The 23,143-nt window shown below is 43.5% G+C and overlaps 1 protein-coding gene across 1 annotated transcript in view; it reads right to left on the reverse strand.

Moving 5' to 3' along the window:
- Positions 1-3,352: 3,352 nt before the first annotated feature.
- The window catches only part of LOC118311346 (potassium/sodium hyperpolarization-activated cyclic nucleotide-gated channel 2-like), a 28,163-nt gene continuing 8,372 nt past the window's right edge, over positions 3,353-23,143 (reverse strand). Inside the window, exons 4-8 of the mRNA XM_035635125.2 lie at positions 19,367-19,585; positions 10,671-10,817; positions 10,283-10,523; positions 10,024-10,188; positions 3,353-9,506 (exon numbers count right to left, since the gene is read on the reverse strand). Of these exons, the coding sequence (XP_035491018.2) occupies positions 8,557-9,506; positions 10,024-10,188; positions 10,283-10,523; positions 10,671-10,817; positions 19,367-19,585 (1,722 nt within the window). The 3' untranslated portion in view covers positions 3,353-8,556. The remainder of the gene's footprint in view (positions 9,507-10,023; positions 10,189-10,282; positions 10,524-10,670; positions 10,818-19,366; positions 19,586-23,143) is intronic.

A 23,143-nucleotide genomic window follows, 5' to 3' on the forward strand; every position in this document is an offset into this window, starting at 1 on the left:
TTAGTGAATCCAGGAGACTGATATCCACATACGTTCGGTTGTAGAAACGCACAAATGAATCATGCATATTTGGCATGCATATTGTATGCTTTGTTTCTTGGTAATTGGTAATCCAGCCTTGACATTACCCTGCTTAACAAGAAGTGGCAAGGACAAGTACGACCTATAACTACAATTATGAGAATAAGAACAAGGCTGAAAAACACTGGTATTGACATTTAAAGTACAACATCAGATCTTCTCGTATACTGTAAAGCCCACGTGTCCTTTGTGATTTGGGGATTAAATAGACATTACTTCACTGTCACAGCTGTCCTTGGAGCATTTTGAAACCGGGAATTGTTCACATTCGTGTTTACTTGCTGCCTTTGTTTCTCGACACGCCACCTGGAGAAATAGTGTGATCAGTGTGAAACCATTGTGTATCGTGTCACACACGTGTTCATGCAACAAAACCCACATTAACCAGTGTGGCCCGTGACCCAATGTCCCACTGTAAGCGGTCAAGAAAATCCGGAACACTGTTAAATTTAACAGTTTAACTGTCTGTAATGATAGTTCTACTAATACACAGAGGTTGGGTTGTATTTTTAGTTTGTGCTGTCTTATTAGTTAATGTTAACATGGAACATGAATATTTTTCATAAAGCATGTGTGCCTGTGTGTGTGTGTGTGTGTGAGCACGTGTGTGACAGTGTGTGAATGTGAGTTGTGTCTGCTCTGACGAATAGCCACAGTGTCACTGAGTACAGACCTTGATGGAGCAGAACAGATGAGATGATTCAAAGCCAAAGCATTGTCCCGGCTTTCATCACTTCAGCTGGGGGCCCGCGCAAATATTATCGGTGGAAGTGGATGATATGAGTGTGAGCCTTCGTTTCCTGTCACAAAACAATCACAGCTGAAAAACCCAAGGAGATTAAATGTTTTGCTAATAAAACAAAGCGACTGGGGGAGAGGGAAAAAAAGTTAACAGTAACTGCCCGGAGATTTTTGTTCCTTATTTCTCCATGAATCATATTTCCTGTTGCTCCATATTTCTAGTATATCGCTGCTTTGCTCTCGGCATCACCCCCCCGCCCCCTTTTTCTTCTTCTTCATAGCCTCCATTTTTCTCCTGTTCCTTTGGCCAGGGGCTTCATGGACATTTCTGGGTCGTCTGTAATGGGAAGTGTTTAGCAGAGCAGATGCACAGTCTGCTGCTCAGGCCAGCTGCTCACAGAGAACCCAGCAACCAACCTGTTCATCTCGTCTGTGGCTTTTCTTTCCTTCATTTTTCTTTTCTGTAAAGAGAAATCATAAATGACGTTTTTATTTTATGCATAAGAAATCAAATTCACGAGACAAAACTATCATCTTAGAGTTTGATTCATATGTATGTTGGTTAAAAGATAGTTTAAAACCCCAATTATAGCAGAGGATGTGTACTGGCAAACATGCGACGCATAAATTATTGGATCGCTGGACAGGAACAGTAGTAATGAAAAATATCTCTGCCATTTTCTGTCTTTGGAAGCATGCGTGCAGTAAGCATGCCACTGAATGGCGAGTATGTACAGGTCTGTCAGGGTCACTTGATTCGTTTGCCACGTGTCCTTGGATGAAGACGGCCTTGACCTGTGTGGAGGAAAACATCTTTTTGTCAAAAGACAAGCAATCCCGCTTCACAGACCACAGTAAAGTAGACCAACTAATCAGATTATATTCATTATTTATCTTTCAAGTTGGCCTACTTGTAGGAGACTGCGTGACCCTTCCATTCCGAGTCTTACAGTGTGTTTTGTCTTGATCACTTCAGATTGACGCACTTCTCCCTTCCCCCCCGGTCCACAGTCCAGAAAACTGTAATGTTACTGAGGCTGCCTGTGGCTGTGAGATGATTTACCGTATTTCTCTCTCTCTCTCTCTCTCTCTGTCTTACTCACTGACTCATTCATGGACTGGAGAGTTTGGACCAAATGCTAATCCTGGCATTCAGATCTGGGCTGTGTTCTTTGGATGTTCACCAGAGCAGAGAGACATGGCTGAAGCAGTTTCAGGAGAGAGCAAACATTTGGGCAGGAAGACGCAAGCCTTTGTGCCTATGTGTGTGTGTGTGTTTGTGTGTGTGTGTTGTGCCAAGCTCTGCGAAGAAAACTGCAGGAGATGGATAGATATGGGGATGGGGATACCAGTAAGCAGCTAAATAAGCAAATTGCCCTCTGGAGGTAAACAGCCCGGGGGGTAGTGCGGGACATGCTGATATGATTAATTGAAGTAGGACAGCCAGGGACACAGTAGAGGACCAGCACTGCAGAGGAAAAGAGGTAGAGGACAATCTACAGGAGGAAACTATATACTCAGACTACATATAGCTTCACAACTTGGTGTAGTGTCCGCCTGCAGCCACTATCAGTACATTGCTTCCTCTTGAATTACAATGAAATGGAGAGAAAGAGAGAGAGAGAGAGAGAGAGAGAGAGAGAGGGGGGGGGGGGGGTTGTGTGTGTCAATAGGGCGGTAGAGAGAGAGAGAGAGGACATTATGGCAAGTCAAGGTAAAACGATGTACACGCAGTGCAGATGGCCTCACCCACATTTGTAATAGCTGCATGTAGATCTGAGGAGCAAACATGAGTTGTGTAAAGCTCTTTGTCGAAAGCTCACCTTGCATGTCATTTTAATCTTTCTATCTCAGTGTGCCATGCATAATCACCGAGGATCCAGACTGCAGAAAGTGTGTGTGTGTGTGTGTGTGTGTGTGTTTGGAAAGGAAAGGAAATAGAAAGAGAGTGAGCGGGTGGGTGCTGCTCCCAGGCTGCCAGGGGAGTGTGTCCTTGGACTGCCCTCGTCTCTGACGCACACACCCAGCCACCCTGTCACACACACACGGGCGCGTGCAGGCGTGCACACACTCCTGCCACTGGTTCGTTTACTCTCTCTCCACATCGGACAAATACAAAAGCACTGCTGCTTTGCTGTGTGCGTTCACACACACGCGCGCACACGCACACACACAAGCGGAAAGCTTAGATTGAGCTCAGACAGCTCATCAGGGATGCAGCAGAGCCCCTGTCTGCAGAGAGAGAGAGAGAGAGAGAGAGAAGGAGGGAGGGAGAGATAGAGAGAGAGAGAGAGAGAGAGAGGGGGATGGATGGAGGGATGGAGAGAGATCTGGTGTTGGACGAGGGTGGAGGGGTTGCTCATTTACAAGGCTGAGGTGTGTGTTTGTGCACAAGTGTTTGTAGCTACCAATATAACACCAGGAGGTATGTTAAAGGTTGAGACACACACACACACTCATACACGGTATTTATCACAGCATACCGACCAACGAAGACATAGCGGTGAATAAAAAGTCCACACAGAGATAATTATGATAAGTATGCCAATGCGCTCATCTTTTTATTGCACAACAATGTATCGTCTGTTTACGAACGCTTAAACAACATTGCCACTGACTGACAGACCAGCTTATTGAGAGAGACCAGGGTGTGGCTCTGTGTTCTCGGCCAGCAGAGGTGGTGGACAAGACAGCCTTTTGGACACAGGTTCAAATCAGCCCCGCGCCCTCGCCGCCAGCTGTGCATCTCATTCCGAAAGGACCGTACGGTGACGAATATCACGGGCATCCCAAGGATCCACCTGATTTTTTGAGATCGATTTTTGGAAGAGCTGCAGCTCGGGCTCGGAGCGGATTTGTCCCTGGATTGTAGACATCAACTTAGACAGAGCTGGAGGTCTGACATACTTGAACCTTTTTGTTAAGAGCAGAAGCCAAGCACAGCCTGAAGTGGTTGCAGACTGGCCTCCAGAGAGAGAGAGAGAGAGAGAGAGAGAGAGAGAGAGAGAGAACACATGCTGTGTCAGATATCTGTGCTGTTGTCTACATGGTGCTGGTAAAGTGTATCTGGATGCCCACACTGAGCTGCTTGTGCAGGCTGTGGAATGCTACTAAGTCTAGGGATGTGCCAGAGTAATTTCTAGGAGCATTAGAGTGTTTTTTTTACAATTATTATTATTTTTTTATATTTTAGTTGTGCCACTTTCCAGCTCGTGCTGGCATCTCTCTTAGCTTCACATGGATTTCAAACCCCTAAATGGCATCATATTCTCAAGTGGGACCAACATTATTGTTGAAGGAAAGGCACAGGAACACACACGCACACACAAACTCAAGCACACAGTACACAGAGTCCTGAAGCAGAGAGAAGGCTTAGGTAAGTTAAGCAGGCTACAGTAGCTACGACACAAAGGTTTAACTGTAAGACTAAATAAAATCATTGTACAGTAGCTGGTACACGACAATGTCTAGATTTGAAGGTCCCACTAAGAATCGTACACAGAATTTTGCTTAGATGAGAAAAATACAAGCATGCACTCTGCTATAATCCGTCAAGGTAACTCAACCAGGAGTCAAGCTGCAGTGGCTCGTGAGCCACATTCAGCCTTGAAGAGATTTTTTTCTTTTCTTTTTATGGCAAACACCAGATCAGTATGCAACCAGCATCAGAGTTTAAAGAACTGTGCAATAATGTAGTTTGAGAAAGATTTTCCATGTGCACAACCCAGTTTTGTTCCTGTATCGTTATTGTGCAGGCACCTCCACAGTTTAAGTCGTCATTTTCTTTGTGATTTTTGGCTCTGTGCAGCAAGCAGGTCATCTAAGCTAACGTCTAGACTGCCGATATCCACCAGAAGCCTGTCAGAGCTCACCCACTCACTGTAGAAAATGTTTCTTATACAGCAGGTTGTGGTAAAAACACAACAATGTGCCCCACATCTCTGTGTATACCATATGTACAGAACATGAAAAGTACAGAGTACAGCGCGCATGGTGTTGGAAGGCTCAAACCAACAAAAATGTGCAATTTTGTGTTTCCCAAATCAGGGAAAATTATATATACTGACATTGTCATTTTAATTCAGCAATACTAGTCTTCTTCTATTGTTTTTTTGTTGTTGTTTTTGTTTACATATATTGCAAGTTGAAAATAAAAACACATATTTGCATTTTTACAGGCACATACATACCACAAAAATAGACTATGTGGAAACTAGATATACTAGGCACAAGGTCTATACAGTCCATGTGCATGGGGCACATTGTAAAAACAATAATCAAACAGAATATACTGATAAATCAAAGACACTTTTACAAACAAAAATAATACCCTGATTTGCTAACATGTCAACACAAAGGCATTCAGTACCCTTTATATCTGGTACAGCAAGAATGAGAGGTTTGAAACTCAGATGCTCTCAATAATTGTCAGTCAGTGTCAAACATGTACGAAGGATTTCAATCCCACTTCACAGCGAGGTCCAGAAGAAGAACCATCAAACAATCGCACTTTGAACCCCCTGTCATCGGGCGAATACAGCACCACATCGCACACAGCATGTCGACGGTGGCGGGAAGCCAACTGACTGGAACACACTTGTGACACGGACACGGAACAGATAACTGACAGAAGTATGTGCTTGGCCGGGGCTGTATCAGCCTCATAGCTGAGGGTTCAAACAGAGCAGTGCTGATCAAAGTGTCGAGGATGCCGTCCCTTTGAGTGGGGGTGAATTGCACACTACAGTATCTTGTTGGATGGATGCAGTGAAACAGTGCCTGATATTGCCTGAAACATTAGCTCTTTAACTCACCTTCCATCTTGCTCTCACTGACTGTGGACGCATTCAAATAATATCAGCACAGTCCTGATAGCAGCTTAATAGGGCAAACTCTGGTTTTAGCACAAAGGAATAGGGAGGAGGACCAATGGATTGCACTGGAACAGTATTGAAGCACACAACAGCTATTGACTCAAATGGACTTCATTCACAATCATATTGGCATTTTGGCATGTACCTTTCCCATAGGAAAAACGCAATACAAAGCTACTGTTTTGCTGATGAAGCGGGTCCCAGCAATGTGACCAATGTATGACAAAGAACAAGGTTTAGTGCACGCTATTGATCAAACAGAAAGTGAAACGGTGGCTGCTCTACAGTAACAATGAGCAAGGGATTACAAGCGATATAATGAAGCCCTTGGATGAAAACAATCAAAACAACACCATGTTCCAAGATTTTAACAGCTCTCAGGAAAAGTGATCAAGACAAAATGGCAGCGAGTCGTGCTAATTATAATCAAAGGGTTATGACTCCACTGGCTCCTACTTGTTTTTTCAGCCAATCAAAATTCAAGGGGAATCTCTCAGCATGGTTAAATCAACAAGTTGATTATGGGAGGGGTAGACGAGTCTACATAAATCAATAAGAAGCGCTGCAGCGATCAATACATCTCTCCGGAAAGGTAGCAAACCTGAGTGAAATGTCCATTGCATCGATTTTACATTTTGGCTCTGGATCGATGCTCAGAGCTGAAAAAAGTTGGATGTGGTGTTTGTTTAACACATTGAATCCGCTGCCTCTTTTCTATCACAGTTGGATTCACTTCTCATCCTTTGAAGTTTAACCGGATAATGGCTCCCGGAAAAGTACTGCAACTGTTTTGAGCGAACAGAGCATTGATTTTCAATTTGATTACAAGGTCGTAGTGCAACACAAGGTGCTTAAATGGATGTCCTCAGTGTTCGCTATAGACCGAGGAGTTCAAAGTGGTTTCGACTCGCTTCCGTGCACTCTCACTTACATAATGAACTGAAAAGAAAGAAAGATGTATCCTCTCAGGTTGGATGTGGGGATGGGCGAAATGGGGGTAGCATACAGGGTAAATACAGCAACGTTCAACCCAGAGAAGCATCATCGAACTTAAAGAGATCACACTCAGCAACACATACAGCAATGCCTGCAACCCACTTGCATCGTAAAAGGCTTCTTTAAATCTCGGTCCCTTTATTTACATGGCAGTTTATATCTGATTAGCTGTCTTCCTTCTCGTATGGCATACATTCAGCAAGAGAAGGCTTTTAGCTTCAACAGGATCAGAATATTTAGAATTAATATAACTAAAGCCTCAACCCAATTCCAAAATTCTAACTGTAGGATTGCTGTGGATCTAAATGTTGAGATATTTTGGATGACGTGGGGCACAAAGAGATTGGATATGGGGCAATGACTTTTTACAAGTGAGGCATTCTAGCCCCATATTGCCAAGCTCAAATCCCCCTCTTCATCTCACAACTGAATATCTTCAAATGGGCTTTAAAGTGACATTTTTGAGGCTCTGACTTGCTGAACTCAAAGTGTGGATTCTTCCTGTGGCTTTAAACCAATCTTTTGTCCTGTCTGTTTAAACAAAAATGATACTGCGTGTCCTCTCATTCCTTCAAACGTTTTTGGTTAAGATAACAACATGGTCACTGGATTACAATAGCTCGAGTGAAGCCACAACAGCTGCTGGATTCTTTTAGAGTTCACATTAAAAAGAAAAACAAAAGGAAGAAGAAAGAAGTTCACTTTCCTGTACAGAATATGTATAGTTATTTATATTAATTTATATATTTATATATAGGCGGGGTAGAGTATTGCAGAATTATATTGCATGTGTTAATCGATAAACCTAAACAAAAAACAAGCAAGTATACAGTATGGGTTGTTCACAAATGTTTCCTTTCAATAAAGCTCAGATTATTTAACCACCTTAGCATTCAGGGTTACAATCAGAATGCCGACCAAGCAGCCAGCCACTTCCCGGATGTTTCATGAGAACGGGACCAGTGCCACTGTCGGCACGTCAAACCAATCACGCTTGACGAAGCAGTGTAGAGAGTATGTGAGTCCATTCTCCGAAAATAGAACCAAAACGTACCGACAAACTCACGCACACACACTTACACCCACATATATACATACACACAAACCAAATATATGGCTTCTAACGTTGAATCAAGGCAGTTAAATAAATGGCATTTTCTTCTATGTTTCTTTTTTAGTTGATACAGACACAACCAGACTTTGTGTTCGAGCTCAACTTTGGTTTGGGTAGATACAATGAATATAATATCCGTCCGTACTTTTTTCATCAACTATTTACACATCGATGTAAGATCGACCAGCGGTCTAAAACACTATTTTCACTACTATTTGAAACAATATGAAGAGCAATGCGTTCTTTTGCTACGACAGCTTGTACAGAAAAATTACACTCAAAACACTTGAACGCTTAAAATGTCATTGTCGTTTGACTTCAAGTCCCTGATTTTCATTTTTAAGTCCAGCTCCTGCTAGATTGCATTGCATGAATTCTACACAGTATGCAATAGTTACATTAATCATATGTTTCTTCATATCTTTACAGTAAAGACAGCAATATACAGTAGGTGTTTGGAAGCAGAGTGTAAGGGGTGATACTAAGACTATAGGTGCTGGCACAGTAGACTAGACCAGTTCAACCTTAAGTTATACATGTTTAATCGTATAGACTCCTCATAGCCAAAGTGCCTCGAGACTTTGACAATTTTCCTTCTGCTGACACCGCCACACAGTGCATCCAGGTCAAATGACTGGTGGCAGGCGCGGTAGCTGATTGGTCATTTAGCCGGCTGACAGATCAGCTGGACTGACCTAAAACAAACAGATTCTCCTACAAAAAAGGCCTCTTTCCTGAACTCTACCAGGGTCACAAGTTGGAAGACAGCCGGGATCTGGCAGAGTCTAGCTCTGGTAGGCTGACGATTGAATCTTTCTTGGGAACTCCAGAGTCTGGAGGTCCTGATCCAGGAGCTGCTGCTACTGCCCCCATCCCAGCAGGTCCACCAGGAGGCGGTGTGGAGGCAAAAGCAACCCTCGATTGAGCTCCTGCCGGTCTCCCCACCCCTGAGGACCCGGGCAGGCCAGGATGAGGGGGCTGAGGGGGGCCGATGGAGGTGTTGGAGGTGCGGGTAGAGGGCGACGGGCTGGGGGCTGCAGAGACAGCTTGTGTTGTTCCCTCCTGGGGGAGTGAAAGCTGGGAGGCAGACAGGGCCCGGCTATCCTGGCTCAAGCTGCCTGTATGAAGGGAGTGGGTGCTTTTGTGTGAGGCAGGCCTGTGCTGGGTCTGTGTGGGGCTGGGTGCATGGTGCTGTACTAGGGACAACTGGGACCCAGAGGGTCCTGCGCTCGCCATGTACTGGAAAGTCCGTCCTGAAGCTGCGAGTGGACTTTGGACAGGAGGGCTGGAGATTGCAGATCCAAACGCCCCTCCGAACGTCTGAGGTGGTTGAGACTGAAGTGGCGACATGGACACTGGGCTGGACATATTCTGCATCACCTGAAACCTTCGCACCATACGGGGAGACTGAAGGGTGCCTGGACCCACCAACGGACTTGCCATCTGAGGACAGAAGCTCATGGCCACAGCCTGCTGGAGGGTGGCAATAGCAGAGCCCGTCTGTGGCTGTCCAGGGGGAGCAAAGATACCACCAATGGAAGGGGTCATGGACATGGCTCGCGGCCGCTGCAGGTCCACCAGCTTCACCATCTCACGGTCGTACTTCACAATCTCCTGTATCATCTCATTCTCCCGGTTGTTGAAGACGCCAGAGTTGAGATCATGCTGAACCTTGTGCATCAGGGTGGAGTTCTTTTTACCTGCAGAAACAAGAGTTGATTAATAAAGAACTTGCGAGCAGAAATGAGAAAGGACAGGACAGTGAGGACAAAAAGCAGAACAACTAAGTGAAAAGAAGGGGGTTTTTGGAATAGGGAGAACAGTGAGTAGATATAGCATGTGATGTCCTTCAGGCCAGGTACATCCTCCAGCAGAACAAACCCAGAGGAATGGACGTGTCACCCTGTACTCTCATCTAGTGTTACAGTGTCCTGTGCCACTCTGAGGGAACAGCACAGCTTAATATTTTGGAAACATTTCAATATCATTTTGTGTTCTGTGCATGGGATTCATTTCAGTTATTCCTGTGCCTTTTTTAACAAAAACATTTTTGAGTAATATGCAGAGAATCATACTTGCTTTCAATGCTCCTATTCAGATGAAACATGCTTTTACAGTATTTTGCTGGTCACATGTTTGACAGCATAAATGCAGCCTGGAGAATTTTCTACGTTATCTGCCAAGAATCATATTTATGTTTTTTTTTGTTTTTTTTACCTATGCGGTCTAGACGGTCGATGGCAACAGTCTCAAAGGCTCGTCTCATCATGGGGTATTCTTCCAGCACCTCATTAAAGTGGTCAACAGACAGAGAGTAGAGACGACAGTATGTCTCCGCCCGCACGCTGGCTGTTCGACGACCCCTCGTCAATAAACAGATCTCTGAAACGAGGGAAGAGAAAGTGCAGCAGCTGAAAAAAGTTTTTGAAAACACAGAAAAAAACACACACACTTGAAGCTACAAACCATTTCCTACCTCCAAAATAAGAGCCGTCAGAGAGTTTCATTGCAAGGGTGCCTTTGGTGATAACGCTGCAGACTCCATGCTGGATGAAGTACATTTTCTTTCCTATTGTGCCCTCTCTTATTATGTAATCATGAGGCTGGAACACCTCAAAACGCAGCTTGGTCAACATGGCTGTCACGAAGTTAGGCTCCGCATTGGCAAACAGCGGCATGGACGCCACCAGCTTACGACAGTTGAAGTTGACAATTTCCTAAGAAAGGGCACGTTGTTTGGCACATGCGAGAACAGAAAGATATATCAATGTCCAACAGAGCAAATAAATAAATAGTTTCTCACCATGACAAAATTACAATTTGATGATTATATGTTGAAGCAGTGCGTCTTGTTGCGTGTTTACCTCTCTGAGAGGCTCACTGAGTTCTCCCAGGATGCTCTCCTCATCAAACATCTTGCCCTGGTATCTGTGCTCATAATAGTCATGGATCTTCTGTCGGAAGTCGGCAGGCAGCTTGTGGAAGGACATATACTGCTCCACTTGTTTGTACTGCGAGGGAGTAAGATGGAAAGAGATAATTGTTGTGTTAATGCAGTGCATACATTGATTATTTTTTTTTTACATTCAAATTTTAACAAACCCACAGTAATGCTAACTGTTGCATTATATTAAACTAACCAACCATAGGGGGTGGTGATATTTTATATTTTTGCACACAGAAAATAATCATTTTTAGAGCGCAGACTTGATGTAACCCATACCCCTGTGCATCTTTGTCCAAAAATGATTAATAACACTTAATTAAACCACATCATTGTAATGGGCGACATGTCCCTCCATTGGGTTCGTCGTAATAAAGGAACATGTGGCTTATTTTGGGTCAATCCCATAAAAACTGTCCTATTTTCAGTCAAAAAAAAAACTTACTAGAGACACAAAACATGTAATTGTCCGCAGTTGAAAATAGTCCCCACTAAAAGCAGGTGACTCAAATTTGAGTGATGTTCGCTAAGAACCTCAGTGCCACCACCTGTTTATGGACACTTTCTACATCAAGGAACAAATGGGAGAGCTGCAGACAGACACACAGACAGACACACAGACAGACACACAGACGGGCTAATGCGTGGTTGTCTTTGCCCTTTTGTGTGTTTGCTGACACAAACAGAAATATTTAGAATACTGACAGCCATATCCTTTACAAATGAAAACACAGACATACAGACATGAATAATTTGTTACACAGGTTTCAGAGCACGTGGGATGAGATCATGTGGGTCCAACAACACATCACTGTCTACTGTATATATACAGTAAGAATGGCACAGTATGGAGAAGTTTTTTCTTAATACACTAATGCCTTTAAAGTCAGCTGCCGGTCCAAGACACGCCCCCTTCATGAAGGTTGTTCAGTTTAAAGAAAAACTTTTTGGAGGCAATTATTTGAGAGTCTTATATTTTATTCAACACAATACAATCCAACGACACCACAAACTACAGCCTCAAACAGGGACAAAACTCATCAATGACACGTCGTATATCCTATTTGATCTGATGCAACACTCATTTCTCTCGTATTTCCACCAGCGTGCAGGTAAACAAAGGCAAAGCAAACAGCCACACAGAGCAGTGTGAGCTCACGCCCTTCAGCTGTCAACTGAGATGAACACGCCCGCTCTTTGATCAGCGCCACCGAGAAGTTAATCAATGCTGGATCCATAAAAAGTGAAGGATCCGACGCGGCGACAACACAAACAATCAGCTTCTATTGTTGAGATATGCTAATCACAGTCCCTCCACAGTGACCGCTGACAAACTGAGGAGCGCGTGTGGCCCGGCTGCAGAGAAGGGGAGCCGACAGACGTGGCGGTGAACAGCACGGACACCAAACAGTTGAGAGTAGGGAGATTTCCGCTTTTACTTTGCCGTCAAATGGGAAAGCTCGATAAGACCACAGCTCATCCCTGCACCTGTATGAAGCAGTCCAAGACACAATTTTGAGTGGTGGTGCGACAGCTCAGCTCGCATGTTGGCTGCTCACAAACTCCATGGACTGAGGAATCCGTCCCACACATCCCAGTTGTCCCACTCACTCACCTACAACTCTGTTGTGCGGTGAATGGAAGCCAGGAAAACTGCCAGCGGCCTCGGTAGGTAGAGAAAAGGTTTAAAAACTGTGACACATCTCGAAGGTCCACCTTCACATTACAAGCTCTGGATCCTCAGACGCATCGGACAAATTAGGGCATCAGAAATCGTTTATTATCAGAAACAGACAAACTGCCTATTTGTTTCCAGAAGAGACAAAGAGTTGTACAGAACTGAATGTATTTGCACCTAAAGAGCATCCTTGTCTAAAATCCTTGCAGCATAAGTCAATGAAATCTTCACTTTTCTTATTCCCTGACTTAACTTCACCGGTACAGTTTTATTGATGGTGTTTACGCTGCAGTCACAAACTATTTTGACAAAACATGTAGTTACATTGTTGCATCTCTGCTTCAGGTTAAAGCTGACTCTTTATTTTTAATTTATAGGTGAGTAGATCCACATCGAATGACTTCCACTCTGAATCCTTCTGGAAGAAGGTAGAAGAAAGCCCATATTGCCATTGCACAAGAGAAAAGCGGTACAATACAATTAGAGGTGATTGACTGACTGAAAACAGTGCAATTTTTTTTTTTAAGTTTAAAAAATCCCACAAAAGAAACAACCAATAAATACTTTAAAATGTATGCTGTATAGCATAAACATAAGCAGACCCAACATGCAACCTTTGAATTAGTCAGCATCTATATGTGAGGAAAAGGCTCCTGGGCTGGGGGGACAACGCTTGTGATCGGTTGATGCAACACAAAGTCTCACCTGCATGAGTAACTCTGCTCCCTGACATCTGCAGATGGAGAGTGGCCTGGAGAAATGACCCTGTGTCACAACTCTTTACCCGACGTGTCTGAACGCTGCAGCTGCTGTGCCTCTCTTATAGGAGTGCTGATTGTGAGCAAGGCCGAGGTGTGGGGAAAACCTCATACTCCCCGCAGAGATGCAGTGACTGAGCAGCTGTGGTCAGACAAGAAACTCATCGCAACCCCGATCGTGGCTCGGCTAAGTCTGAATGAATGAGGCGGCAGAGGCCTGACTGAACTTGGTGGCATTGAATGACTCGACTTAGAGAGACCACTTCCCAGTCGGCTGCATCGATTATCACCTGGCCGACCCGGAGACTCTCCGGTGTCAGGGAGGAGAGGGCGCATGCGTGCGGCCGGTGCTTCAGAGCAAACTGACAAACACCCAAATGAGAGTGAAAATGACGGCCACTCTCTGCGTCACTTTGATGAGTGTGTTCTGTGTCATTTTGTCACCTAAACTACTGGTTTGGGGAACTTTAGCATTCTTGTCATTCAGAGACAAATTCATGGTGTTTTTGGTTTTTCAAATTTGATTTTTTTTTTCTTCACTTTTAGGCCTATGACCCAACACAGCTAGCAGCTTCTTATGAACCCCTTCTCCCTCTGTCTCTCCTGTACCCATCTTTACTTTTGCTTTCTCTTCATTTGCTTTCCAATAATTTCATTCTTCAGTCTCTTAATTCCTTTGTCACCTTCTTTTTAATTTCCTTTACCCTTTCTTCTTTTCTTCCCATTCCTATACTTAGCCTTTACTCTCTTCTTTCCTTCCCCATATTTTTATTCTGTCCCACTTTTTCATCCTTCCTTTTCTTTCCTCGTCCCTCCTCTCCTCTTCTCTCCTCTCTTTTCCTCTCCTCTCCTTTCCTCTCCTCCCCTCTCCTCTCCTCTCTTCTCCTGCTCATTCATCCCGCATCTTCTCTCCATTGGAAATTCTAATTCGGATTCATCCCAAACGGCCATGAAGATGTATAATTCATTCACTTCATTCCTGGCTAAATCACCTCATTACATTATGAAGCACATTCACCAAAGAGAAGAAAATCAGATAGCGGCAAGTCAGAGCTTGTCATCGCTGTCTTCAATTGGAGGATGTGTACAGAGGGAGGAACAACACACTGTGGGGTCTCACACAGTACAAAGACATTCAATGAAATGAGGCTTCTAAGGAAACAATCAAAAACTATAATTCAGTCAAAGGGAACGACAACCAAGGAGACTGGCTGATAAGGGTTTGTACGTTAGACATACTTTCAACACGAGTGAATATCATTTGCCACAGCCAAAGGGACACTGTTTTTATTGTAGGCACTGGTGTACAGGAATCTCTTTGGCCACTGTCTTTGCAAAGTCAGCCTGCTCCTGGATAATTGGAGCGATCAGTGTCAAGCGGTCTGGCTAAGAGAAGACAGATCACCGTTGTTGATGGTGTCAGCAGCACGAAGACAGAGAGGAGGAGGAGGGGGAGAAGGTAGAAAACAGTGCTGCATCCTGTGCAGTGCCACATCATGGCAGAGAGCTCAGACTGCCGTCTGCTCTCCGTCTCGCTGACTGAGATTAAGAGGAGCTGATTCAGTGCAAAACTCCCTGCAAGGCCATTAACAGCCGATTATGGATGCAGAAGGTGTATTGAGTTATACTGTCTTAGAGGAACAACTCGTGATCTGAAGGGAAGGCCGGAAATCAAACACAAAGAGTTGCGATCTTTCGTTTTCCCAAAATTGAAAACCGACAATTTTCAGTTTCATGAAAAAAGCATTTTTTCAGATGGTCCACTGGGTTTTCAAATTGTTTATTTAACCTTAAATGTTGGAGATATTTGCAACGCACGGAGAATCACAGAATTGTTAAGTTTATCAGAAAGATTCACAGCTTTAAATGAGCACAGCACAGCAACACAGGAACTAAAACCAAAGACTGATAATACACTGAAAGAAATGCTTACGAGTTACCTCACACTAATATATTTTCATTCAAATTAAAGTTATAAATTGTGTTAACATTTTCACTTCTTAACTTGTTAACTTTAAGTCGGACAAACCTAATTCAGTAGATGAAGTTACCAAGTGAAGTAATATTCCTTTTTTCAGTTTACAGTAAGTATGTGGTATATCTGATGCTAGAAGAGGTTTTCTTAAATAAGTAATAGCTTTCAACTACAACTCATACTTGCAACTGATGTGAATATTTATCTAATTCACATTGTCAAAAAGAGGAAATAACCAAATGGACAAAATAAATGGCTCTGTTACACTGAAGACATTTTCGACATGTCACACCAAGAAAAATAAAATAAAAAAAGTTTAATACAGCTGAATATTATCAGTGACCCATGTGCTTTTCCTGCTGTGATAATTCAAAATGTCTGCTGTGAGAAAGAAAGGCCTCTAAATAGCATGTGAAATGTTCCCAACAAGTTTGATTCACACTTCACAGCAGGTGGTGTCACATGTTTCGAAGCAGCTGCCGAATGATAGACAAACGGCTGTCGTGACGCAGACTAGCGTGTTTGTGAAACTACGTACAGCGGCGCACTGGCCACCTATACCCCTGCTTAACAAGTGCTGCAAAGTAGACAGGTGTTGTAAACAGGGACGTCAGTCACACGGATGTCAGTCAAGCACAGCACTACTGTACATTTCACATTCACGTCATGCTGTTAGGCCATAATTACCAAATGCTGAGCCAGAAATGTTCACGTCAACCCCCCCCCCCCCCCGCCCCATGTCTGACAGCCAAGACACGTCTAACCACTCAGTTGTCACCGGACTGCTGGGGAAATGTCTGCAAAGCCACCGTCACTGCATCTAAATGAAATCCTGCTCTTCTCATTCTGCTGCATGAAGGCAGAACGAGATCAAGTCTCATCAGGCGAGAAAAAGGGAGCACACCCGTGTGGGTGGGCCATGGGCGTGAAGACGTGTTTCTTGGCCAGACGTGCAGGTTGGCCGATATCAACAAACATGAATTCTGAACTTCGGATTTCAAACTGCCCACTGTCAAACTTTGTGATCACCAGCAAAACATGACTGAATGTATTATTTGCATTGGTACATTGAAAGTGGCAAAATGGGACACAAGTGACGCTGCTCCTTTCTCTGCTACTGTATGTGTCACTTTGCACCATCGCTTATAAATAACTCACCGGTCTCTGCACCAAAGCCACCAAGCCTAATTCTCCCAAAATCCGACCTGCATGGACTCAGAGTCTGACGTCACAGATCCTCCACCCAATGCCAGCTCGGGCCTCACTGGGGTCGTAACACAGACTGCCGGCAGACTTGTTTTACTAACACCTTCAAATATAATGGGGGAAAAAGTGCCACTCGCAGTCCTTTGTGGAGGTGTGGTAAATTCACCCAGCAGCATTAGCATCAGCCCCACTAGCATGACTGGCACTTTTCTGCTCCGTTTGTGTTTTTATTTTCATTATTATTATTTTAAATATATACCATCCTCAGCTCAAACACTAATCCTGACAGAGCAGCAGGGAGAAAAAAAAAGGAAACTGACAACTGGTCAGAATACTGGTTCTGGGGATATGCACTTTCCTGCCCTCAGCAGAAAAAAATGACGCTCTTAGAAAAGGTCTAAATGCATAGACACAGCATTATGAGCAAAATTCAGTTGTGCAAGAGTAACGGTTACTTAATTCCTTAATTTATCCATAATCTGAATGAAAATACAGGTTGTTTGAGGATTATACAAATTGAACTTATCAAAGCTCCTAAATATGTGGGACTTACGGCAGAGCTCAGACATAGAGCAAATTTAACAGGATTTTCAAAACTGAGGGGGAAAAAAGATGAGGAGGGAATTTCATTTTTTGGACTGAGTGACATTGTGTTTCAGCTGGTTCCTTTGGAATATCTCATTTGTATTCTACATACCAGAACAGATTACTTCTACCTGTGACCTATGAGCTGCTCTCTTATTATTATTTATTTATTTGCTTTTTGCATGATTTTGTATTTCTATCTTTATGTTAACATTATGGTTCATTTTATTTTGTTAGCAAAAAAACATTGTTCACAGATAAAAGACAGTGGATTTCCCTCGAGCCTTTTAACTTGCATTCCAGGACACCGAGTAAAGAAGAAATCGTCAGTCAGCACTCATCTTGCTGAATCGCCATCTTCTAAACCATTTAGTGGATATGACTTACACCCAAACCTCCATCAGCATGGCTGGTAAAACCCTATGAAAAGTTTCACACAACACTAGCCAGACAAAAACACTCTGCACGGTGTGAAAAAGACAGTGTTCAAACATCTCGCAGTGAGCCGGGCCCTTCTGTCTCCCACAGGTTTCCCCTCCCCCTCGCTTTGCTCCCTGTAGCAGCTCGCTAGCAGTAGCAAGGTACCTCTCAAGGACACCCCCATCGGAGGGGATGGAGAGAGGGGAATAGGAGGGAAAGATACACTGAGAGCAGGGGGGAAGGAGACACAGGGGGAGATAACCAGGGGGGAGATATTTAAGATGTGAAGGGGAAGAACAAAGAAAAGAGGGGATGAGACAACGTAAAGAGGGACAGTTAAAAATGCACACGAGATGATGCAGAGTGCAGGTAGAATGAGAGCCAGTGAGTGAGTGATCAAAGAGAGAGAGAGAGAGAGAGAGAGAGAGAGAGAGAGAAAGACAGCGGCAGCCATTGTTGCTTACGTCACCTTCAGGATGACATTGGCAGGACACACAGGTCTGCTGCCTCATCAATTCCACTGCTGCCGAAGGGGACATCATATCACACACAGGCACACACACACACACACACACACACACACACACACACACACACACACACACACACACACACACACACACTCTCTCTTTCTCTCTCTCTCTCTATCTCACTCTCAAACACATGCATACGCCCAGCCCCTGGCGACGTGGCTCTACCTGGCCAAACTCACCCGCAGCCTCTGATTGGCTGCTGAAAGCCAGCAACACTCCCACTGCTCCCCAGCCAGCAAGACTCTGCTTGGAAACAGGGAGGCTGCGCTGTACCCACCACAGACCACTGCTGCAGCACGGCTCAGCATTGCTCTGATCTCCATCATCGCTTCAAGAGGCGTCTCATATAGTCAAAGAAAGGCACAGCCCAATGACAACACGTGTTCTAGTGATTTCACAGGGCCTGATGATGCGCAAAAAGAAAGTGTGTTGGTGTGACTTGGTGCTGCTGCACCACAGGACAGCTCGTTATAAACAAAATGTTACACTTTTGAAAAATTCCTATTCACTCTATAGAAATTGAAGTTTAAATGAAGACACGAGGCTACGCTAAATTCCCATCAGCAGCAGAAGATACTTAATAATGCATGTAAAAAATATACGTTTGTTAATGAACCGTACGATTGTTTTGATCTGCTAGGACATTTTAAAACATTGAAGGAGCTCTTTAACCCCCCTGTCCTCCCCCGCAGTGGGACAGTCAGTACAAAACTTGCACTGTGAAGCCACAAATAGTGAAAATGATCCAGCGTTTTCTTCGATACTGATTCCAACACCAAATTTAAAATCTGTAAAACTGCAGTTATGGAACTGAGTAGAATCATTGTTTTACATTAGTGCTTAACTGTAAGTAGATACATACACCAACAACTTTCTACCCTTGTGCCAGTTGTTAAAAGCTCTTCATTAAGAAGAAATAACTGTTATTATTATACAGTTCTTGTTTTCTGAGCTTCTCTTCTTCATTAATTTAGCTTGTAACGTGTATAAGAATCTTAAAATCTTCAATGCAAATTCTCAAAAACAAAATCTAAGACTACATGAAGTTAAGATTTGCTAACATTTGCGAACCATGCATGTTTAAATGAAATGTATTATTTTTATTATTATTATTATGTTACGGTCAAAGCTTCCACTTAACAACTAACGGCAGGTAACTGGAAAATAATGGAAATCTCTGTGTATTATAGTGTTGATGGGGCTTATCATATCTGGCTGATCTCAGATTCACTTAATAAGGTAAATATCAGCAAAAAAAACTAACATATCAAACCGCAGATCCCAAAGACACAAAGTTTCCAGAAAATACCAAATATGTCCTCAAATTTCCGGTAAAAAATGTACATAAAATGATGCAAAAGATGCCTTGAAAATGTACTTTTGAGTAGAACACGTGAAAACTGGATGCTAATTGGTTTTGACAGGATAAAGCAAAGAAAAAAATTGATTAGAAGATCTCACCTTTTCCTGATACTGCCGTCTGGAGGAGTCCAGGGACTGGATGAGAGCTGTCGCATGGCCAATAAAAACAGCATAGCATGTAGCTCCTACAATCATGCTCAGCATGGTGAGCCAGATATCTGATAGACTTTCCGGGGCCTGCCGACCATAACCGATGCACAGCATGTGGCTCATTGCCTTGAATACAGCGAAGGAGTACAGCTCTGACCACGTATCATTCTGTGGAGAGATGGGGAAAAATAAGGGTGAGATAAACAAACAGTTTAGGTGACATCAAGGTTACATCAAAGACGTGTTTTGAGGGTGACCGTTGGCAGGGACAAGGGGGCCAGAAGAAAGGCTTTGGGGGAAGCAGGGTCACAGAATAGCACTAACACAAATGAGAACTCGAGGCAGAGAGTTGCAAAAGGAAGGAAGTGGAAACAACATTGGGGGAATCCTTCAGGGCCTAATCAGTAAAGTAGAGGCGGTGTGGAATCGATTATGAGGAGTTATTAAATATGTCCTTTCAGAGCTGTGTGAATAGAGATGTAGTACAGGTGGTGACAGCTGGGCAACGGGCACACCGCTGCCTGTATGGAGATTTATGAAGGGATACACCTCGGACTGTAACTTACAGAAACATCACTGTGTCTTTGAGCCTAAAAAAAACTCCCCTCCGCAGACAGGCATTTTCTGATGATTTGTAATTTGAATTATAACAGACGAATCAATAATGACAAAAATCATCAGTTGATTGTAAAAGGGAAGAATCAAAGGCACAACATAATAGCATGTGTATCTGTACAGATGTGTTATCAACATTGAAGAGCCGGGCAGTGTTAGAGGCCCTGCTCCATCACAAACACAGAACATGTGGACTCCAAAAATAAATATAGCTCCACCAAGTGGGCTGAGACTAAATGGTGTATGTGAAAACAGAAAGAAAACAGTGGAGTGAAACACATTGAATAATAGATGAATGATGAGCACTTTGATTCTGAAATAGCACAGGGCAACGGAGAGGGAGAGAGAGATTCGACTCCATAGTCTCAATGACGGGTTTCAGTTTGGGAAGCATACAATGCTTTGTTGGCAATCACCGCTTCCATTAGCAGCAGATAGCCTGTGTGAAGTTGACTGATACTGCAGCAGCTTAAAATTGATCTTCCAGTGTCTGGAAATATTTACTTATATATGCTGCGTCAAACGTAGGCCTATGTATGTATATTCTCAAACATGAAAAGAGGGCGGTATTAGCATCAGAAATAAAAATAAAAATCCTTTGTCATTGTACAAGAAAAGTAGTACAACTAAATTAAAGGTGCTACCTCTGAAAACTATGGAAAATAATATATTTGAGAAATATTTGGAAAAACAAGATTAAAATCAGACAAAAACACGTGACGTGAATAATTTTGTTAATATATCATGTTTATGAATTGGTATAGATTAGCCCTCTAATGGCCCGGGGAAAGAAACTGTTCTCCTCTTGCAACATATCAGAAATCCTGCTCATCATGCATCACGCTGTGAGTATGAAAGCGTCAACACATGTGTGGCAGTGGATGGTGTGTGCAGAGAGGTCATCAGGTCAAGTCACTGGTGACATTTTATTATATAGTGTTGAGTGGGCTAGATGGATATAAGACAAAGAATTTATGTTTGAAATAATCAGCATTTTCATCAGTGTTGACTTATGTTACCACCTTAGTTTGGCGCTAACATTTGCACAAAGCACGAAGTACAGCAGAAGGGAGCATCAAGTTGTCGGGTAATGCCTCCAATAGCTGTTGACAAATTTAGTCTTAACCCCGGATGTCAACTTGCCGGTGAGGCTTGATTGAATGAATCTTGGGATAATCAAAATCATTGTGATTCATCCTCGGGAGACGGAACTTTTCCAGACAAAATTTTATGGTAATCCATCAAATACATTTGAGCTATTTGGGTCAGAACCGCAGTGCTGGACTGACCTAATATCACCATTCCCCACAGCACTAGCATGTCTAAAAATGACCTGCACAAGAGATGAACTTCTGCCCTGTTACAACTCATCAGATCACACCTCCCTGCACCGAGGGCTGATGGACCGAGTCTCTCTGTTGGTGCAGTTGTGGGTGAAATGACAGAGACGGGCATAAGCAGATAATGGAAAATGGAGTTACAACCCAGTGAATGACCAATCTCTTTGTGTGTCCGACAGACGATAAGCCAGACAAATATCAAAAGATAATTGACGCACGTGTAACAAGGCCTCTGGCCCGGCCCACCAGTTTAAATTACAATGGCTTATCGGAGTTTATTCTGCAGACACCTCTGTCTCCTGCTTCCTCTCTTGCTCTCCGCCTCTTTCTTCCTTCAGCCTCACTGAGTGTCTGTGTGTGTGTGTGTGTGCGGTCTCTTAATAATCTGTGGTGTGGACAGTTAAAAAGGTTTTTGCTGAATGTGTAAACCGAGGCCTCGTCTGTCCCATGGGAGTTTTATTGTAAGGTCAAAAGAAAAGTGGCATGGAGTATTTAATCCATAAACCTGAACAAACATGTGACGGCTGTCTGGACGTGGTTTGGCTTAATTCATTTAACAGCTAATTTGAAAGGTTTAACATTTTGGGATAATATAACCATATACAAAAACTGTTGCTTGATCCTCAAAACATTTTACATGTGAGCTTGAATAAAAAATGTCACAGCTGCTTGTGTAATGTTTAATTGCTTCTTGCCTTAGTAGGAAACTGTAGCACTTCCTGTACCCCGCACAATGACATTTTTTTGGAACAAAAACACCCGAGTTCCTGTGGGAATGAGATAATCACATCCATTTCTCTCCTCGCCCAGGAAACAAACATCGTCCAGTGTCTTATCCATTTACCGAGGTTGGACGGCAGCTTTCACTTTTCATATTTATATGCTGCTTCAGGCCTAGTAAGTAGTTTCAAATCGAATCCGCAACTTCCAGCAGCAGACCTACAACACTATTTGGAATGTAACTAAATAAAGATATTCAACACCATATAAAGAGATTACACTACATACACAGTTGTAATTACAGAGTGGAAACAATACTCGACTCCCTGACTGGTCGAGGTGCTGTCGCTATCATTACCCAGTTGCCTCTGTGTTCCGCTGACACGGCGAGGCTCTGCTACCAAACAATGGAAATGTACTTACTGTCTGACAAATCTGCGAAAAAGCTAATGCTGAATATAAACTAAATGAAATGAATGAATAGAAGTTTGTACGCAATGCACACCAAAAAAATCCTTTACAAGTTCCACTAACTCTAATGACTGGTCGGTGGATGTCATCCAGAGTTACGCAGAGTTATCAACGCCCTCTGTGGGTCCTGCCTGTTGGCCCCACACCACCAGAGCCACTGTGGGGTGAGAGGCTTGATGGATGGCCTGGCTGCTACACAATGGCTAATGTTGCACATTGTCATCCACTCAATAGGGGGTCAGTCTCAGGTGGCTGTAGGCAGCCTGTACCCTGCCAGGCCGGCCCTTTACTCTGAGAGTGACGGCTCTCTGGAGACTGACTGTCTTTGATTATACAGAGGGGGAGAGCAGCGGAGGAGTCGGTGGCCTGACAGCCCTAAACTTCATCATCCTGGACTTCAGACTCTGTACACACCGCACGGTTGTCCTCTCGCACGTCCTGCAAGTTTTTAACAGCGGAAATGTTTAAGCATACTTCAACTTGAGGCTGCTGTACTTGCAGTAATTTATGGGGAAGGTCGGCACTGTTGATGTACATTTTTTGGATACATAAGATAAAAGAAAGGCCATGTTGAGAGACA

The sequence above is a fragment of the Scophthalmus maximus genome, chromosome 5, assembly GCF_022379125.1.
Source record: "Scophthalmus maximus strain ysfricsl-2021 chromosome 5, ASM2237912v1, whole genome shotgun sequence".
Lineage (NCBI taxonomy): Eukaryota > Metazoa > Chordata > Actinopteri > Pleuronectiformes > Scophthalmidae > Scophthalmus > Scophthalmus maximus.